General features: G+C 36.8%; 1 protein-coding gene across 1 annotated transcript in view; it reads left to right on the top strand.

The window, feature by feature from the left end:
- LOC103524523 (transcription factor Sp8) overlaps positions 1 to 21,584 on the top strand; it is a 76,204-nt gene extending 54,620 nt beyond the window's left edge. Inside the window, exons 3-4 of the mRNA XM_008489548.3 lie at positions 12,774 to 13,539; positions 20,535 to 21,584. Coding sequence (XP_008487770.1) covers positions 12,774 to 13,539; positions 20,535 to 20,863 — 1,095 coding nt within the window. The 3' untranslated portion in view covers positions 20,864 to 21,584. The remainder of the gene's footprint in view (positions 1 to 12,773; positions 13,540 to 20,534) is intronic.
- Positions 21,585 to 22,024: the final 440 nt, after the last annotated feature.

Genomic DNA, 22,024 nt, shown 5'->3' with positions numbered 1-22,024 from the left:
AATATACAGGGTGGAAAGCTGATAAGTTTCTACATTGCTTCATTGAAACACAAATTATTAAATGGCCGTTCTTCAAAAGACTTGAAAGTGAGATTCCAATAATGGGAAAACTGGAAAATGAAAGAAAACAAGAAAATTGAACGAAAATTTCAGGCAGTGCACAATAGTCCCTAAGAAATTGTAGATATCTGCTACAATCCCTGTGGATTTTTGTGCACATTTCCATAGAAATATATCCACATTACCTACCCAGAGAAAGTTCACTCAAGTACACCGGGTATGTATGTACACTATTCACACCACCAGTATAAAAAATTATAAAATGTTACAATGTAAATTATTGGACAACAACAAAAAGCTTACCTCTCTGAAGAACATTGGCTATTTTTCGGCCTAACAAGAAACATGAAAATGAAGCTATAAATCAACAAAATTAAGCGACACGGAACACAGCCCGCCCGGCAGTGTTTTTTTGCCAAACTTTATTGTCGTAGATTTAAGGCCAGGCGGTTTTCTCTGGATTTTCAGTTTTGAAGAACACCGTACAGTTTTACATAATGTAATATGTACCTATGTATAATTTTAATTACAGGTATTTTTTATAACTATATTAGCAGCTAGGTGGTAATTAAATCTAGCAATAAAGTTATGTACCTATAAGGTGCTTGTAGTGCGGTGACCTTTGGTCAACACTTTTCAAATCTTGAGGTGATGTTTTTTCATGCTCGACTTCAAACTATCAAAATGGAAAAATATCTGATGACAAGTTGAGATCAAACTTGTAGACAAGAAACCCAAGGAAGTCATTTCAATCATACACCTACTCATAAGAACGAAGAAACCTAGTTAATAAGAGACCAAAATAATTGTGCTTCTAGCTTCCAGGTATTTTAAATTTTAATAATTATGTAAATTAGATCAAAATTACGAGATTCGTTTGAACTGTAAGAAGAAATTTAAAATCAGAGCATACTCGAGAAAAATAAAGCCCTCCAAAATGCCTTCAGCAACGTTATTTTGGTAGAACCTTACTCCGAACACACTGGACCATTTGTCAAACGACCCCATACGATATACTCGTCATTAAGTTACCAAATGAAATCGTAACCACAGACATAAACAACAAATAGAGAAACAATAACAGTTGAACTTTTCGAAATATACGATTATACGAGCCCCAATGTATAAACAGAAGTTCGAAACTCTTATTGTAATAGCCGTGGGGCTGGTATTAATTTGAAACCCATCAGAACGGTTTCAACACACACAGAAAAGTTTTTTACTACCTGATTGTGATTGTAAAATGCTCCCACCTCATTCACGGATATTTGTAAAAGAATAATTCATTTAATAATATACATATAAATATAATACATACCTCTACTACTAGATATAATTCTGGTTTAGAATTAGAATCGAACTTTTGTTTTGCTGTTGAATAGAACTCCCATGTCCCTATTACTGTGTAGTCTGTAGTGATACTGTTTACCCGTCATTTATGATTATAAAAGAGTCATAGAGTCAAGATGTTGATTTGGTCACTGTCTATTTGACTAATCTTCCCGCTTTCAGAGAGTTTCCGATATTTCCGTAAATGTGACGTATCAAGGGGGTTGTACGATGTCGTCTCTGTTAATGTCAATAGTTCCAGATCAAATAGAGAAACCCAAATTAACAACAAAATCTTCGATTTCTACTAAAACTTTAGCTATTGTCTCAGTAGAAGGGGTTGGTTCGGATTTATTTCTGGCACCTTGCCGCCTGTTGAGAATGTGTTGTTGAGAGTATCTAATAATCAAATTACTTTTACTTTCTAGTCTTTTTTGCCTCTCGCGAGGTACATTCATCAATCTCATATTTCTCCACACATGCAGACTTGGTGCAGTAATAAGAACTGATAGCTGTGCACCATCTGTATTTGTCTTCTTCATTTAATGAGAGCTCAGTATGTCTTGTTAATCTTGTTCTGAATTTGTGATAGATATCCGTGGTGCTTCCCATTTAATGTAGCACCTTCTATGCTATTTGACTAATCTTCCCGCTTTCAGAGAGTTTCCGATATTTCCGTAAATGTGACGTATCAAGGGGGTTGTACGATGTCGTCTCTGTTATCAATATCTTCGATTTCTACTAAAACTTTAGCTATTGTCTCAGTAGAAGGGGCTGGTTCGGATTTATTTCTGGCACCTTGCCGCCTGTTGAGAATGTGTTGTTGAGAGTATCTAATAACCAAATTACTTTTACTTTCCATTAGTTCTTTTTTGCCTCTCGCGAGATACATTCATCAATCTCACATTTCTCCACACATGCAGACTTGGTGCAGTAATAAGAACTGATAGGTGTGCACATCTGTGTCTTCTTCATTTAATGAGAGTTCAGTATGTCTTGTTAATCTTGTTCTGCATTTGTGATAGATATCCGTGGTGCTTCCCATTTAATGTAGCACCTTCTATGCCATTAAGAGAGGTCTTGATTACTTCTTCCGAGTTTTTGATACTTGGTAATATAAAACCTCCAGCGCTCAATATATTCTTTATTGAACCTCTCTAGCATTGCATGCATAATTATTCAGAGTGCGGAGATTTAAATTACACACGTAATTGACTTTGTTCATTAACACCGTGTCTGGATTAGGGGTCTTATTGCGTTGAGTTCTGTTTAGCATGTGAGCAACACTTGCAATCTTTTCTTAATGAACGTAGGGACGTCATTATGGCGGCTTGGTAAACAGTTAAAATTGAAATCAAGGATGTTAGTTTTATAATCCACATGTGTCGATTTGACTATTGACCACCAATAGTGTTAGGTACTGTTCTAGCCTTGTGTTTTCAGACATATCGGAAATGCTTTGAAACCCTATTTCAAATAAAGCCCTTTTTTCGAGACGATATAAACAAGGAGCTTCTAAAAGAAGTCAAAGTTGAAATGAATCAACTTCAACAAGACCACAACATTCGAGCAATCAAAACATTCCCCCTCGGGAAAATTTATTTCAAATGAAAACGAGAAAAGGCAATAAAACTGCAGAAATCGTGGAAAAGAATATTGAGCTCTCAATTTTGAACATTCGCCCCAACCCCTGCATCGTTCCTACACCAAGTCAATCCTCGAAACTTTCTCCCCAACTCCCAACCCTCGGCGAAAAGTAAATAAGAATGGCGACATAGAGCGGGAAGAGCGGCAGGGAGGCAAATAACTCAGCGAAAGCTTTCCCAGAATGGAGACTGCAGAAATCGTGGAAAAGAATATTGAGCTCTCAATTTTGAACATTCGCCCCAACCCCTGCATCGTTCCTACACCAAGTCAATCCTTGAAACTTTCTCCCCAACTCCCAACCCTCGGCGAAAAGTAAATAAGAATGGCGACATAGAGCGGGAAGCGGGCAGGAGGCAAATAACTCAGCAAAAGCTTTCCCAGAATGGAAGAAAGTCGAAACTTCTCACAAAAAGGTTTTCGTACGAAGAATTCCCATCAAGTAGTATGTACTTGAGAAAGGGGGCGTGGCTTTTGGCGTTTTTCATTTCCTTATGGGAAAATCAATAATGATGAGAAACCCCGTGCGCCCGTCGGGTGTGACGTCATCAAAGCTGTGTTCTTATCCAATGAAAGTTACAAGTTATCTTTTCTTTCCCCCCCCCCTTTTTGTTGGCTTCAGGATTGCTTCCTCGACTGTTTTTTGCTGCCCCCTCCCTCCAAATGTTCCTTTTTGCTTCTTCGGCACATGCTTTTGACAAATTATTTCGACTTCTTAATGGTTTTTAAGAAGGGTCTTGGTAGAGAATGGAAAGGGTTCTGTGCTCTGTGCGTTTCTTATTTTTTGAGCCGAGTCAGTTTCAAGTTTCTTCGAATATCAAGGGTGCGACTTATGTTAAGGGGATTATTGCCTTTTCCCGTTGACTCTTAGTTCATCCAGATATTCCAGGTACCTGGCTAAATCGATATTTTTTGGTCTAGGCAAAACTTACGCAAAACTATTTTAACTGCAATTGATCCATGGTTCAAATCTCGGAGTTGAGACAAACTTGTTCTCAGTTTGTATCTTGCGACCAGGACGACATGGTTTGCGACCTGTTTTGAGATGGTCTGCTCATAAATTGTTGCCGGCTGCTCCCTGCAACATGAAATGGTGTAATGTTATAATAATGTGAGAGACTCTCCCAGAGTTCTTACAACAATGTGTGCCCCGTAGACTATGTAACTATGTAAAGAATTAGCAGATAATGTGTTCTCTGAAAAAAAAAAAAAAATGTACTGGATTCAGGGCTGGTTGAAGTTTGCATTCATGAATTGTATTTCTGTCACAAGTGACATAATCTACATTGATGATACTCCTGACATGAAAAAGTTTGCTACTTTGAATGACGTCAATATAAAAGGCATATGTAGTTTCGTCTAATAAAAGCTAACTAAATTTTGAATTTGTGTCCACGAGAAGCACCTACGCTGCAGGCAGAGAAAATTAAAATAGACACAGATAAAAATACAGGTATCAAGTATCGAGAAAAATAAAATAAACTTTATAATATTCGTGTTTAAAGCATTTTAATTAACGACCTTTTACCACATGAGAGTTTCGGGGAAGTTCATATTCCAAATAATTGTTTAGTTATTCTTGTTAATTTTATCTTTTGCTTATTTATCGAGTAGATGTGAAGGTTTCGCCTGTTTTGCTATGACGACTTTGTAAAGTGCGTGGTTTCGTTATTCAAATGATACTGTAACCTCAATATTGTTTGTGATAGGTGTTTGGAGCAGATATGCTGTACCTAACGTGAATACATGATTGTATTTTAAATAGGGATCAATGTTTTCTTGTTGTTCTTTTTCTTTTCATAACAGGATTACAAGTTCTACCGTGAAATCACCTCAACTGTTTGTTCTCTTTCTAGTAGCCTTTTTAATTCCCTGATGTTTTTTTCCTCCCAATAATACACATCTAACCAATCTGTTTTTCTTTATTGTTCACAGGAAATTTAAAGTCAATATTTAAGGGTATTTGAGTGAAATTTCGAGTGTATGGCCGCCATACACGCCTTATATGGACGCTACGCCACTGCATTTTATTATTACTATTTTTATGCGTAACTTACATCGTACTTACATGGTTTGAAAAAAGATTAGAATTTCATTAAAAAAACCAAATTAGTCTGCTTCGCTCGGAATTAAAATAAACGCGTCGACCCAATTTGAAGTGTAATATTTTCGGAAGGTTATTATAATATGATTAAAAACTACCTCACGTCCTAACCTAACCTACCATCGTTAATAAGAAAACGATTAAGACGGTGGTACTAATGTCTACCGAATATACAGGGTGGAAAGCTGATAAGTTTCTACATTGCTTCATTGAAACACAAATAATTAAATGGCCGTTCTTCAAAAGACTTGAAAGTGAGATTCCAATAATGGGAAAACTGGAAAATGAAAGAAAACAAGAAAATTGAACGAAAATTTCAGGCAGTGCACAATAGTCCCTAAGAAATTGTAGATATCTGCTACAATCCCTGTGGATTTTTGTGCACATTTCCATAGAAATATATCCACATTACCTACCCAGAGAAAGTTCACTCAAGTACACCGGGTATGTATGTACACTATTCACACCACCAGTATAAAAAATTATAAAATGTTACAATGTAAATTATTGGACAACAACAAAAAGCTTACCTCTCTGAAGAACATTGGCTATTTTTCGGCCTAACAAGAAACATGAAAATGAAGCTATAAATCAACAAAATTAAGCGACACGGAACACAGCCCGCCCGGCAGTGTTTTTTTGCCAAACTTTATTGTCGTAGATTTAAGGCCAGGCGGTTTTCTCTGGATTTTCAGTTTTGAAGAACACCGTACAGTTTTACATAATGTAATATGTACCTATGTATAATTTTAATTACAGGTATTTTTTATAACTATATTAGCAGCTAGGTGGTAATTAAATCTAGCAATAAAGTTATGTACCTATAAGGTGCTTGTAGTGCGGTGACCTTTGGTCAACACTTTTCAAATCTTGAGGTGATGTTTTTTCATGCTCGACTTCAAACTATCAAAATGGAAAAATATCTGATGACAAGTTGAGATCAAACTTGTAGACAAGAAACCCAAGGAAGTCATTTCAATCATACACCTACTCATAAGAACGAAGAAACCTAGTTAATAAGAGACCAAAATAATTGTGCTTCTAGCTTCCAGGTATTTTAAATTTTAATAATTATGTAAATTAGATCAAAATTACGTTTGAACTGTAAGAAGAAATTTAAAATCAGAGCATACTCGAGAAAAATAAAGCCCTTCAAAATGCCTTCAGCAACGTTATTTTGGTAGAAACTCACTCCAAACACACTGCACCATTTGTCAAACGACCCCATATTCTGTTACGTTTATAACAAAGCTTAAAATAAATAGAGTCGCTAAACTAACTGCCAATGGTTACAGAGTGTTGCAAAAGAAGTATTCAGTAAATTCAGTTCAACTTTGACTGTCTCTTCAATCTCAGCTAACACCTAATTAGTGTACCATGGACATATGGCGAAAAATCGAAAATCCATAGCTAAAAATATACAGACCCAAGAAGATATAGGAAAATATGTGTTTAACGTGACCCGTACTTTACATGGAATCTTAGGTAAGAGTCAACTTGACCTGTTAAACACTGAAAACACTTTTCTTAACTCTTCTAAATATCGCTCTTATCCAATAAAATTGCCTGTGACAAATCTTCCTATAAGGTTCTGTAGTCTTAACAGGAAAATTACTTAATTCTACATTATTTTTGTGGAATTCTTTCAGTCAAATATAGCTAGAGGACTACCTGAAACTTAAGTTGCTCCCAGTACACCTCGTAACGTAAAGTTCGCAACGAATGAAAACAGAACGCTCGTAAATATAATTGATATGGCGCCCCTCGTACGCTTCCAGCTAAAAGTTCTAAAACGCAGAACGACATTAAAAACAAAAGGAAAGATAAAAAAAAGACAACAAAAAACTTGCACTCGAAACAAAGATAGAAATACTCCTTTTGAAGTCTGATATGATTAGGTATTTTCTGAATATAGGCATTCTTTGATCATCTGTTGTGAAAGTTTAGAGGTTTTCCTATTTCTCTTTGGGTGAAACATGAGTACCCTGGGTAAAAATCCAGGGTACGCAGACAATATGATTAGGTATTTTCTGAATATAGGCATTCTTTGATCATCTGTTGTGAAAGTTTAGAGGTTTTCCTATTTCTCTTTGGGTGAAACCTAATTACATATTTGTCAGCAATTTAAACTGTATCCACAAAACCTTCTTTGGCATTCTTATGTCCATCCATTGTTTGCATATTCACTAATTCATTGTTAGTTCCAGATTGATCTTTTGGTTATTTGATGATCAATTCTGACATGGGATGTTTGATTTGTAAATGATTAATTGATTCATCCATCACGTCATCTTTGGTTCAGCGGTTTTCCTCTTTGATCTTATTTAGTTGTTGTCCCACTTTTCCAACATTTTTAGCACCATCTGTTTTTCTCGTTATTGGGGTCATATTGTCTCGGGTGTGTTCATCTATTGACGAAGAACCCAAATTAGGAATTTTGTTAGGTTGGGTTCTTAATTCTTGATTAATTCATGTTTCAAACCATTTTAAAAGAAATCTTTGACCGACTTTTTTGATCTTGAGGATGTGGTTTGGTTGATGAATTTATGATGCTTTTGCTGAGTCTCACTTCCGTTTTACCTATTTCTCTATTAGTTTTGGGCACGATATATGAAACGCAAAATTTACAGAGGTATTTCTTTTTTCTTTTATTGACTACCTTTGCCAAGGATTTTTTACTCACCATCTTACTTATTCCTCTAATAAACTCTAATTAAAGCGTAAAAAGCCTAATCTGAGCGCACGGCAGTGCGCCAGGCCAAGTTCCAGTAAGCACGCCTGTGTATCTTTACACGAACCGATTCGGCAGGTTTTTCTCACCTTCATAGATCGGATTCCTCTAAAGATAAACTTTTGAAATTCAGGGCACATATTTAGGTAAGGTATATAAACATACCTGGAAAATTTGAGCTCTTAATAACAAGTAGTTCCGGAGATATAGAGGCGGAAAAATCGCATTTTTTTTACTCATTCACTCACTCACTCACTCACTCATCAAAATGATTAGGCACTTCCCGATGTCGTAGAAACTTGAAATTTGGCAGGATGGTAGGTCTTAATGAGTAAGTAAAGGGAAAAATCTGAAACTCGGCAAAAGTTGCATCGGGCTCCGCCCACAGGCGGAAATAACCGCTTTTTGGCGGTTTTCACCAAACGGTTAGAGATATCGAAAAAGTTATGAGAGTAGACCCCCCCAAAACCATACCTAAAAACCCCTTTAAAGTATTTTTCGTTAACATGAGAAGAACGGTTAGTGCTTTATCGTATATTTATGCAATTCCACCGCTTTTTTACTGACTAAAGGCTTAGTTAAATAACTGAAATATGGTAGTAGACTTTCCCCATGCCCTATATCATATTGAAGTCCCCAAACAAAGTACTCCGAGTGATTTCACTCGAAAATGATTCCTACTTACCAATACTTACTATACTACTCAAATAAATAAATATACATATACATAAAACATAACCAATTAGCCAATTTTTTAGGTAACTTGTTAATTTTTCAATTACTACGACACATAACAATAGTGTCAAAGAAAGAACTGAATTCTCAGCACACCCTGGAATGATGTTGAAATTCGCTTTAGGAGCGTCAGAAATCATTAGCTCTTCGTTATAGGTTCAACAGGTGTCTTCACTTTATAATAACCGTAGCTACCTCGCATAGCACATTTACCACCGTGACTTTTTTTCTGCACGCGAACTCATCAGGCCTGATGTGCTACTTCGAAGACTAGAAGCACTTCTCAATTTGGGTCAAAAATTCCGCCCCATGCCGAATCGCTATGTAATTTTTGTTCAGAATTTCTATACATTCTTATTTTCTTCTTTTCAAGATGAATCTTCACAAAGTCACGTCAGAATCTTTAAGTTTGTTCCATACATAACGAATTGTTTTTTTTTTTTTTTTTTTTAATCATAAATCAATATTGGAACCTTGAAACCTATAGGTATGTGTGCCAAATGGGTTCCGCGTTTTGATAAGTGGTTTTATTATCTACGTAATTATTATTTTTGAAAATGATATTTCCACGTGGACCCAGTTGGAAATTTTCCTGGCCATTAGACGTTAGAATTGTCTGCTTGGGTATAAAAATGGAATTTCCAAGTACAATATGTTCATATTCTTCATGAGCGTTTGTATACCACACAGCAGACAACTTTAATGATTTGCAGTGAACTTAATCGATAGTGAATTTAAAAAAAAGAATATAAAATTAAAGCAACCAATATAAACGATTCGGGGTAAATAAACAATGCATAGAACCAAATGAACATATTACTATCACAAGTGAGCTACTTAAGTTCCGTAACCTCTGTTACGTTTATAACAAAGCTTAAAATAAATAGAGTCGCTAAACTAACTGCCAATGGTTACAGAGTGTTGCAAAAGAAGTATTCAGCTCAACTTTGACTGTCTCTTCAACCTCAGGGATACATACCTGTGACACCTAATAAATATACCATGGACATATGGCGAAAAATCGAAAATCCATAGCTGAAAATATACAGACCAAAGAAGATATAGGAAAATATGTGTTTAACATGACCCGTACCCCGTACTTTACATGGAATCTTAGGTAAGAGTCAACTTGACCTGTTAAACACTTTTCTTACCAATATAAACGATTCGGGGTAAATAAACAATGCATAGAACCAAATGAACATATTACTATCACAAGTGAGCTACTTAAGTTCCGTAAAATGTGAACCTATTATTGGTTAGGTACTCAGAAAGCACACTCATGCATTTATTGATAAAGTCTCCACATATGTATACCTACGTACAAAGACAAAGAGGTAGTCATCATAAAACCATATGTAGAAACGTCTGATAAACACATAACAGGCGATACACAAATCCGCCCCGGGCGGGAATCGAACCCGCGGCCTAGCGCTTACAAGGCAGACGCACTACCAACTAAGCTAACTAGGCTGGCTCTTAACTCTTTTAAATATCGCTCTTATCCAATAAAATTGCCTGTGACAAATCTTCCCATAAGGTTCTGTAGTCTTAGGAAAATTACTTAACTCTACATTATTTTTGTGGAATTCTTTCATTGTTGAAATTGACCAAGTTTCAACAAGTCAAATATAGCTAGAGGACTACCTGAAACTTAAGTTGCTCCAAGTACACCTCATAACGTAAAGTTCGCAACGAATGAAAACAGAACGCTCGTAAATATAATTGATATGGCGCCCCTTGTACGCTTCGAGCTAAAAGTTCTAAAACGCAGAACGACATTAAAAATAAAAGGAAAGATAAAAAAAAGACAACAAAAAACTTGCACTCGAAACAAAGATAGAAATACTCCTTTTGAAGTCTAGCAGTATATGGGAGGAGAGAGATGGAGAACAAAGCGGAACCAAAAAGACCATTTGAGCCGACATCGGCAAATGGTTTGTGAGGAAAGAGGGATTTCAAAGCAATGTGCTCGGCTTAAAAAGGGAATGCCCCGAATGTCTAAATGAAGAAATAAATAGAAAAATATGCACCATTATAATCACATTTGCTAATTTTTCTTGCCGTTTAGATCTCAGAAAAGAGACTATTATTGGTTAGGTACTCAGAAAGCACACTCATGCATTTATTGATAAAGTCTCCACATATGTATACCTACGTACAAAGACAAAGAGGGAGTCATAAAATCATACGTAGAAACGTCTGATAAACACATAACAGGCGATACACACATACGATACGGACATAAGTTATCCGCTAGCCCGCCTCTCTCTACACATTCATAAGTAAAAGTAGTATTGTCATCTTAACAGCAAAGTTCTTCATGCTGATTGGCTGAAATCTAATGACAGTCCCCTACATGAGTTATATTCGGTCTCTCCTGTGTACGGGGTCTTTGGGAATATCGCTTGGTGATGATGTTGCTTAGAAGCTCAGAAAATGTTGCTTCGATTGTTGATAATATTGTTTAGATTGTTGATACTGTTGATAGATGTCGCGTGAGGTTCCACTACTTGGTCACGAGATTTGTTTTCTAACTCCATGGTTTTTATGGGTATATCTCTTTTTTTATATTTTCTTGGTTAAGGTTTCTTTTTATGTTTGGAATTTCTCGTGGTTTTTTTCTCATCCTCAATTTTATTTTCTATCCATTTTTCAAGTATGAGTGCTTGCTGTCAGCTTAGATGCTTAGAACAAGATGTTCCATTACGCTAACAGTTCAATAGAACATCTCTTTATTGATAAAATTTTGTTTACAATATCCTCGTGACACCCTTCTGGGCAGAGGTTCCCCTTGTTTTCCAAGGGATTAGGGTAGTATAAATGGTCATTTTCTGCAATGACAAATCTGCAAGTTCTTCCTTTAGTATATCGTGCATTCGTGCACCCTATATGTTTTATCAGCCGCATTATCATGTTTGTCTATGTGTTGTGTGTTAAAGTGTAGGCATAGCATAATGAATTGCTTTTGTATTTCTGTTCCAAGCGATGATATATCAACTCTTGTGTTTATTAAAGTCTCTTTGGAAAGTTGTGTCTTGAGAGTTGAGACTTCATGTATATTTTTTTTATTATTATTATTTTTTTTCTTATTCTTCCCATGGCTCTGATGGTTTGTAAAAATGCAATGTTAGGTAGGTATGTATCTGTTTTGTACCAATGTTCCTGTATAGCTATCTACTATTATTAACTACTAGCTGAATTCCGTCGCTTCGCTCCGGAATCCCGCTAGTTCATCCCGAGGCATGGCCAAACTTGTGGAAAAGGCATGGCCGAACTTGTAGTTGTCAAACTAAAAACATAAACGAAACTCAAATATTAGGGGAGCGAGGAAAAGTTTTCTCTCCCGCAGTCTTTGCACTCTGTGTATTTCTTATGGTGATTTTAGTGATCAAAAATTGATCATATCTCAGGATCGGTTTAGATTTTCGCAAAATCCTTTCTTATTGCACACCTAGACCATAAAAGGAATATTCCTACCAAATTTCAGCTTTCTAGGTGTTGTGGTTCTAGAGATAGAGCGATCAGTGTGTGAACTATGAAATGTGAAATGTGAATGAGTGAATGGATCTCGTTCTTATAATATAAGATGTATCTTCTCTGCTTAGTACCTATATGAGTTTCGATTTTAGTTCTGTATGGCTCTGATGGTTTGTAAAAATGCAATGTTAGGTAGGTATGTATCTGTTTTGTACCAATGTTCCTGTATAGCTATCTACTATTATTAGGTATCTCCGTATCTATGTATCTTCTCTGCTCAGTACCTATATGAGTTTCGATTTTAGTTCTGTGAATTACGAAAGGGTAATTAAAGTGGATTGTTAATTTTATCTTTTGCTTATTTATCGAGTAGATGTGAAGGTTTCGCCTGTTTTGCTATGACGACTTTGTAAAGTGCGTGGTTTCATTATTCAAATGATACTGTAACCTCAATATTGTTTGTGATACGTGTTTGGAGCAGATATGCTGTAACGTGAATACATGATTGTATTTTAAATAGGGATCAATGGTTTCTTGTTGTTCTTTTTCTTTTCATAACAGGATTACAAGTTCTACCGTGATATCACCTCAACTGTTTGTTCTCTTTCTAGTAGCCTTTTTATGTTTCCTGATGTTTTTTCCTCCCAATAATACACATCTAACCAATCTGTTTTTCTTTATTGTTCACAGGAGCACCCAGGACTCCGTGGTACCCCACTTGCCATGCTAGCAGCTCAATGTAACAAATTGTCAAACAAATCGCCTCCACCCCTAGCGGACGCTGCTGTTGGCAAGGGATTTCATCCGTGGAAGAAATCCCCCCAGAGTGCAGGAGGTAACAGTACAACCCCCGCTCAACTTGGCAGTCTAAGTCCCACCTCGCAACGCAACACCAACTCCTCCACACCCAACAACACCTCCACCTCGAGTAACAATAATAATAACACCTCATACACCTCCAGAGTGATTACCTCCTCCTGTGCGGCAACGCCTACCTACTCAACCTCCGGTGATATTTACTTCTCAGGCTCCCAGAACGACAACTCCCATCAGTTACTAGGCAAGGCTGTGGAAAGTCATCACCTGGGCTCAATGTACAGTCGTCACCCGTATGAGTCGTGGCCTTTCAACACGATGACAAGCTCGTCGCATCACAAGCCTGGGGACGGTATGAATACAGGATGGTGGGATGTGCCGGCTGGAGGATGGCTAGATATGAGTGGTGGCATGCACGCTCAGATGGCCGCCAACTATGCTGCTAGTTCTGACTATAGTCTGTCGCATAGCATCGCTTCCAATCACTTGCTCACCTCCGGGCAACATCTGCTCAATGATACCTACAAGTCCATGCTCCCTGCCCAGTCTAGCTTCAGTATACCTCACCCTACCCCTCCTACACCTGCCCCTACCACCCCCACACCTCGGACTAGATTGTATATGAAACTGATAAACTATTGTAAATGTCGCCGTGTTTATTATTATTGTAATGCTATTGATATGTTGAACAAAACAAAAAAAAAACACAATTCAAATTTATTTTAAGAAAGCTTTAAAAAGTGTGTTATTTTCTTTCAAAAGAGTCACTCCATCCAGCTGAAATCATTTGTTATTTTAAGGTTTTTAAAGTTTAAATTTTAAGGCATAACTGATGAAGGTGTGTCCACACTTACCGCAACGGCTGGTCCACTATGTTTGGACAAACATTAAGGTTTTAATTTACGGGAGTTCAACCCTCCGTTCGGCGACAAGCTACCCACCTTCAAACATTAACCTTACCAAGCTTGAGTGTGGGGCGGGAAAAGCCAGCAGCATGCGAGATTGCCCAGATAGTCATCCATCCGGATACCAATGTTGCTTAACTTCAGTGATCCACTGGGAACTGGTACATTCAACATGCTATCGCCGCGCCGCCAACGGTGACTAGCTGAAACGAACCGCAGTCAACCATCGTGAGGACTTGTGCTTGTTCTTTTCAAGCAGAGAGAGCCTAATCTCATAAAGCTCAGTTAAGTCTGTATAAATACCTCCCCCATTTAGTGTCACCATTGTTTATAGTTTATTCCTTGTTTATGATATCGTCTAAAATTCCAAATTCTCCGTCTTCACTTGAGTGATTATTACATGGAGGGCGAAAAGAATAAAGGGAGGGGGAGCGAGACCTCACAAGTCAAATAAGAGAAGGGGAAGAAAAAGAGGACAGAGGGGGTGGATGAGATCAGGAAGGGAGAAAACATCCGAGGGAAGATGAGGAGGTGGAGGTGTAATCAATACAAATAAATTAAAATTAATTAAAGACCTAACTAGAATAATAAGAGTTCAAGTTAAAATTCAGGCAAAAACAATGCACAAAATTGATTTTACTTAAACAAACCGCCCTGATGTTTCTTAGTCATATGATTTTGACACCCTGAAGTTATGGAATGGCTGTCATAATTTTATGAAATAATTAAATCATTTACCAATAATTATGAAATATTTATTAAATTAAATCATATTTCTCATTGAGTTCAAATTAAAATCACAATTTCTTTGGATGCGTTTGTCACTCGGAATTATGAGTGTAGTGAAATTGAGACTGAGATGGGCGTAAGAAGTCCGCACAGGTGATATACAGAGTGATTCAAAAAGGGAAATAGATACTCGGATATTTTCTTTTCTCAATATTGGATACATCCTCTATACGTAATTTTCTATTAGTGGAGATGTCAAATTCAACAAATTCTCAAAAGAGAAGTACACTATCCAATCATTATCTCGGTAATCTCTTTAATTCTGGAGTGAGAAGTCAGATTGTAATCTGGGATAACTAAATGTTTGCTTATTGGATTATTGAATCGAGTGTGCCCACATACTCTTAGTATTATTTAATTTAATTTAGACCCTTTGGATTTGGATAAAAGGCCATAATTGTAAGTAAAAGGGCTCAAAAATAGTTCGAACTTCTCTGGACTTTAGATTTAGGCCCAAGTCGTTCAAAATTGGCAGAAATATTCGATAAGTTATGTAGATTAAAAGTGTCCCAGGGGCCGGTTTAAGAAATGTACGGTTCGGCCGTTATTCTGGGCCAAAGTTCCGATATTCCGAGGTAAACTCGAGAAAAAGCTCAAAAGGTGTGCACGGTTCTCAGGGCTTTACCTTTCGTCTCAGGTTTATTAAAATTGGTGAAACTAGTAAACTTTGTATCTTACAAAATCAAAATGATAAAAGATCTACTTAATTATAAAGTGGAGCTTCTTCAGTAGCAAAACTAATATTGCTTTTAGGGAGCTCACCCTGAATTCCGGGAGCTGATGTGGATTCACCACAGAACATCACTCACACATTAACATAATGCATAATTTATGCAAAACTTCTCACTGTTATACAGTATTGTTAATGATGGACACCCCACTGAGAGCAATAAACATCACTACAAACCAACAAAGGGGCGAACGGAGAATCCACAATCCATTGAATCCAGCAGGGTTGCCAGATTGGGGATGTGAGTGAGCGTCACAGGAATTTTTGGATGTTGGTCTGATGGTCAGTCGTGATAGCATGTTGAATGCACCAGTTCTAAATGGATTACTGGAGTTAATCAACGTTCCGTGTATCCAGATGGGTGACGACCATCTTTGTTGGCTGTTGGACCAGTTAGTTCCAGATTGATCTTTTGGTTATTTGATGATCAATTCTGACATGGGATGTTTGATTTGTAAATGATTAATTGATTCATCCATCATGTTATCTTTGGTTCAGCGGTTTTCCTCTTTGATCTTATTTAGTTGTTGTCCCACTTTTCCAACATGTTTAGCACCATCTGTTTTTCTCGTTATTGGGGTCATATTGTCTCGGGTGTGTTCATCTATTGACGAAGAACCCAAATTAGGAATTTTGTTAGGTTGGGTTCTTAATTCTTGATTAATTCATGTTTCAAACCATTTTAAAAGAAATCTTTGACCGACTTTTTTGATCTTGAGGATGTGGTTTGGTAGATGAATTGATGATGCTTTTGCTGAGTCTCACTTCCGTTTTACCTATTTCTCTATTAGTTTTGGGCAGATATATGAAACGCAAAATTTACAGAGGTATTTCTTTTCTTGATTAATTCATGTTTCAAACCATTTTAAAAGAAATCTTTGACCGACTTTTTTGATCTTGAGGATGTGGTTTGGTTGATGAATTGATGATGCTTTTGCTGAGTCTCACTTCCGTTTTGCCTATTTCTCTATTAATTTTGGTCACGATATATGAAACGCAAAATATACAGAGGTATTTCTTTTTTCTTTTATTGACTACCTTTGCCAAGGATTTTTTACTCACCATCTTACTTATTCCTCTAATAAACTCTAATTAAAGCGTAAAAAGCCCAATTTATCTTTCAGGAAGGCGAATTAAGTAAAATTTTCCACAAAATAAAGGTTTTAAATAGTTAATGATGGCTGTCTTATATTAATTTAATTATTTATCTATTTCCTAAGATCTCATAATATTTAATTCAAACTCTGATCTCACCACTTTTATAGGCCGACATTTTTGGAAAGGAACTTGGCCTTTTTTTTCACATTTGTGTTTTTGTAGGGGTTTATCTTTCAGGAAGGCGAATTAAGTAAAATTTTCCACAAAATAAAGGTTTTAAATAGTTAATGATGGCTGTCTTATGTTAATTTAATTATTTATCTATTTCCTAAGATCTCATAATATTTAATTCAAATTGTTTTCACTAAGATACGTTTAATTAATTTTTTATTCATGTAATTTTTGAAAAGTACCAACTTGGAATCTTCAATTTGAGTCTTTCTATTATTATAATCATCTAGTTGAGAAACTGCATACTAGGAAAATCAATACGTCCAGTTTTATAGTTTTTCAACCAAGAAGAAAGTTGTTATTATGATTACTTAGATTTTAGTCCTCACTAGGAGACATTTTCTGATTCAGTACCTATTTGGCTACATACATACTAATATTAACTATTATTATAATCATCTAGTTGAGAAACTGCATACTAGGAAAATCAATACGTCCAGTTTTATAGTTTTTCAACCAAGAAGAAAGTTGTTGTTATTATGATTACTTAGATTTTAGTCCTCACTGGGAGACATTTTCTGATTCAGTATTTGGCTACATACATACTAATATTAACACATAAGTTATCCGCTAGCCCGCCTCTCTCTACACATTCATAAGTAAAAGTAGTATTGTCATCTTAACAGCAAAGTTCTTCATGCTGATTGGCTGAAATCTAATGACAGTCCCCTACATGAGTTATATTCGGTCTCTCCTGTGTACGGGGTCTTTGGGAATATCGCTTGGTGATGATGTTGCTTAGAAGCTCAGAAAATGTTGCTTCGATTGTTGATAATATTGTTTAGATTGTTGATAATGTTGATAGATGTCGCGTGAGGTTCCACTACTTGGTCACGAGATTTGTTTTCTAACTCCATGGTTTTTATGGATATATCTCTTTTTTAATATTTTCTTGGTTGAGGTTTCTTTTTATGTTTGGGATTTTTCGTGGTTTCTTCTCATCCTCAATTTTATTTTCTATCCATTTTTCAAGTATGAGTGCTTTATTTAGACTTTGGGAATATCGCTTGGTGATGATGTTGCTTAGAAGCTCAGAAAATGTTGCTTCGATTGTTGATAATATTGTTTAGATTGTTGATACTGTTGATAGATGTCGCGTGAGGTTCCACTACTTGGTCACGAGATTTGTTTTCTAACTCCATGGTTTTTATGGGTATATCTCTTTTTTTATATTTTCTTGGTTAAGGTTTCTTTTTATGTTTGGAATTTCTCGTGGTTTTTTTCTCATCCTCAATTTTATTTTCTATCCATTTTTCAAGTATGAGTGCTTGCTGTCAGCTTAGATGCTTAGAACAAGATGTTCCATTACGCTAACAGTTCAATAGAACATCTCTTTATTGATAAAATTTTGTTTACAATATCCTCGTGACACCCTTCTGGGCAGAGGTTCCCCTTGTTTTCCAAGGGATTAGGGTAGTATAAATGGTCATTTTCTGCAATGACAAATCTGCAAGTTCTTCCTTTAGTATATCGTGCATTCGTGCACCCTATATGTTTTATCAGCCGCATTATCATGTTTGTCTATGTGTTGTGTGTTAAAGTGTAGGCATAGCATAATGAATTGCTTTTGTATTTCTGTTCCAAGCGATGATATATCAACTCTTGTGTTTATTAAAGTCTCTTTGGAAAGTTGTGTCTTGAGAGTTGAGACTTCATGTATATTTTTTTTATTATTATTATTTTTTTTCTTATTCTTCCCATGGCTCTGATAGTTGTGTCGCGCTATGGCGTCTATAGCATGACCCTGTATAAAGTGAAAATATAAACACTTTAAACATAAACATGAATAATATTATTTATTAATGAATTTATTTAATTTAGACATCCTTTGTCTTTCCGGGTCGGGACAGTAAGACTTGTAACTTGTAAGTATCCAGTGTTTAACATAAGGAAATAATATGTCTTTTTTCCCTCACGGAAGAACTTTCAACGTTTTCAAAGGCGTTATCAGCGTACAGTGTTAACTCCTTTACGAAGTTTACCAAATATTACTTGTATTTTTTTTTTTGTTTTTTGTAATCGATGATGGGGCATTGAACCCGGAAAAGAATAAATATATTTTAGTGCCAAAACACGTTTTGAGGTCCCTAGAGCCTAAATCCAAAGTTTCAGCCATTGGTCCGTGTGTGTGTCTGTGTGTCTGTCCTTCCGTCTGTCTAACTGTCTGTAAACAAAATATCTCGAGAATGGTAAGAGCTAGAGACTTGAAATTTCAAGAAGAATTAAGATGAGACATCCTGTGCCTGTGCTGTAAGTATGATATGCTGTAAGCCAGAGTGCTAACCTATGAACCTATCGCCAGCCCTGGAACTTTATAAACACACTGTATGATTATTATTATTATTATTATTATTATTATTATTTCATGTGAATTGTTCAGAACAATAAATTTGGATTCTGAGAGAAAGGTTCTGTATTTTGAATGGTTTTGTTTGAAGAATGAAAGTACACTTCACTTTTGTACACTCCATTTTGTTGCAATGTTGCTTTTCCAAATTTCCTCCATACTATTTACCATTCTACCTCTAATCAGCAAAAAATTAGTACATAAATAAATATTGCGAATTTCGAAGTGCAAAGTTATAATGTTGCTTTTAGGGATGAGGAACTCTCTCTCTCCCCCTCTCTTTCTCTCTCTCTCTACTACTCATCTCAATAAACGAGGACAGTTTATTAATAAAGTTAGTAAGACTTCCTCCCCTCCCTCCCACTCCTTCTTTATCCTCTGCCTTCCATCTCCCCCACCCGCATTGGCACCCTCTTATTCCATTCCTTCCTTTCCACCCCCTTTCTGTTTCCTTCCCCACCCTCAGTTCCTCCCACGATCAAATTGAATAAAGCTAAACTCCTCATTTCGTACCTCTTTCCCACCTCTCTTCCTCATATGCCCTCCACACCCCCGCCCGTCCCTCCCCCTCTCACTCCAATCCAATCATTTAGTCCGAGAACGTCTCAATTTCGAAGACCCCATGTGCACGCTGTTGGTATTAGTGGGGGATTACCCTCCCAGTATAGTATCCTCTTCATAATTGTCTCGTCTATTTGGGTGGTAGACTGGAGGGGTGGTATCACTTGGATGGGTGTGTGGGGGTATAACTTGTAGCTAAAAGTTTCTCTGGAGGGTATCGCTGCAGAATAATAATGGAGTGTCTTTGTACGATGCGAAATTGAAAAACTGGAGTCTTTTCCAGTTCTCGAACTTTTGCAGAATCGGGAAAAAATTGAGAGATGTTCCCGAAACTTGGAGGATCTTGTTGAATTTCAATAATGTCAATGAATTTACTGTCGTCAATAAATTTCCTATTGAATATGACAAGTTAAGCTTTGTGCTCGTTGTCCGAAGGCGACTCGTAAACGAACAACGACTTATTTATCATCCTTCTCCTCCAAAGTTGTTGGAAAACGTTGCACATCGCTTACAATCTTACAAAGGTTTACCGTTTGACCGGTTGTAACAAATTCGAGACAGATTGACTTTAAAAATTTTCATTACTAACAATTTGTAATACACATTATCGTTCACTAGGTAAAGGTGAAAAGCTAAAATAGGTACCTAGGTATCTAATACCTAATAAGTAAGGGTATTTGAGTGAAATTTCGAGTGTGTGGCCGCCATACACGCCCTACATGGACGCTACGCCACTGATACCTATTCTAAAAATCCATTGTAACAATTCATTTGACTGAGACAGCCGACTCAACGTCATATGCAATACAAAAGTCCAATATGAAAGGATAAACTTTTTTTTGAGGGGCTTTACATGAATTTTGGGGTATCAAAAAACAATTTTTAGATTATATTTGGGGTAAGGGAAGAAGTGTGATGTGCACACCAATTTTTACTTTCTATTTTTTCAATTAAATTCACCACAGTAGTTTAAGCATTTTTTATGGCGTTTGTTTGCAACTGGTTGTTCTGTGGGAAACGATTCACACGAAGTGACGAGTTGCAGCGACATCTCCGCACACATACGGGGGAGAAGCGGTTTGCATGTCCGATATGTAACAAGCGGTTCATGCGTTCCGATCATCTCGCGAAGCATGTCAAGACACATAATGCGAACGGAACCAAGAAGGGAAGCTCAGAGTCCTGTTCAGACTCGGAAGAGAATAGCAATAGTCAAGAAATAGTCAACTCTCCCACCTCCATGAATCACACGCCCCCTCCACTCTCTGGTCTGGAGATGGATGTGAAGCCAGGCCTGGTCTGAGCCCGGTGGGGTCCGACGCTGCTCTATCAGTACCCGCATTAGCGTCCGGCCCTACCATCTTACCCTCATCCTTATATGAGACGTGCCATGTGTTTTAATAAAGTTAGGTTCAGTGTAAATTGTTTCAATGTAGATAAAAATATAATTATTACTCTACGTTTAGTCTTGTTTAATAGATAGATAAATAAATTAGCTAATACAACCATCATGTTCGCATGTGAGATATGAGAGGAGTTTTTCAGTTGCTGATTGATGTCCAACCACGAAAATGATATAATAATAGACAAGGGTAAAACAATACAGTTTAATGGATCAATCAACTTGTAGTAATATTTACCTCTAATATCCAAAATCTTCAAAGGTAGCAACTTACTCATCCCTTTAGTCTTGTCTGTGAAAAATAACTGAGACCGTAAACGAACACCATCCCACTACCGTCCGTAGGTAACTTGTTAATTTTTCAATTACTACGACACATAACAATAGTGTCAAAGAAAGAACTGAATTCTCAGCACACCCTGGAATGATGTTGAAATTCGCTTTAGGAGCGTCAGAAATCATTAGCTCTTCGTTATAGGTTCAACAGGTGTCTTCACTTTATAATAACCGTAGCTACCTCGCATAGCACATTTACCACCGTGACTTTTTTTCTGCACGCAAACTCATCAGGCCTGATGTGCTACTTCGAAGACTAGAAGCACTTCTCAATTTGGGTCAAAAATTCCGCCCCATGCCGAATCGCTATGTAATTTTTGTTCAGAATTTCTATACATTCTTATTCAGGTGGGCCAATAAATGGTACGTTTTTTAGGTGGGCGAATAAATGGTACACTTACCCTAGTTCGTTTGAAATGGAAAATGGCAGCATAGTTAGATCGTAAGCTCTAGGTCGCAGGTTCGCTTCCCACCCGGGGCAACCTTCATCATAAACAGATAACTACCGTTCTCGGAACGACTGGCTTTCTCCTATCCTGTCCACCTTCTCTCTTCAATTTCGGGACGATAAGACCTTTGCTGTTACAAATCCCCCTGTCAAACCTCTGAAACGACAGAATTTATGTGTATCACTACCATACGGACCACCCTGTATAATATATGCAAGCTTACATTTAATTCATATCCACGAGGATTAATTACTCTGGGGTAACATTCCATGTTAAC

Source organism: Diaphorina citri, unplaced genomic scaffold (assembly GCF_000475195.1).
Source record: "Diaphorina citri unplaced genomic scaffold, Diaci psyllid genome assembly version 1.1 scaffold102, whole genome shotgun sequence".
NCBI lineage: Eukaryota > Metazoa > Arthropoda > Insecta > Hemiptera > Psyllidae > Diaphorina > Diaphorina citri.
The sequence above is the reverse complement of the archived record's forward strand: the minus strand, read 5'-3'. Positions and strand labels throughout refer to the sequence as shown.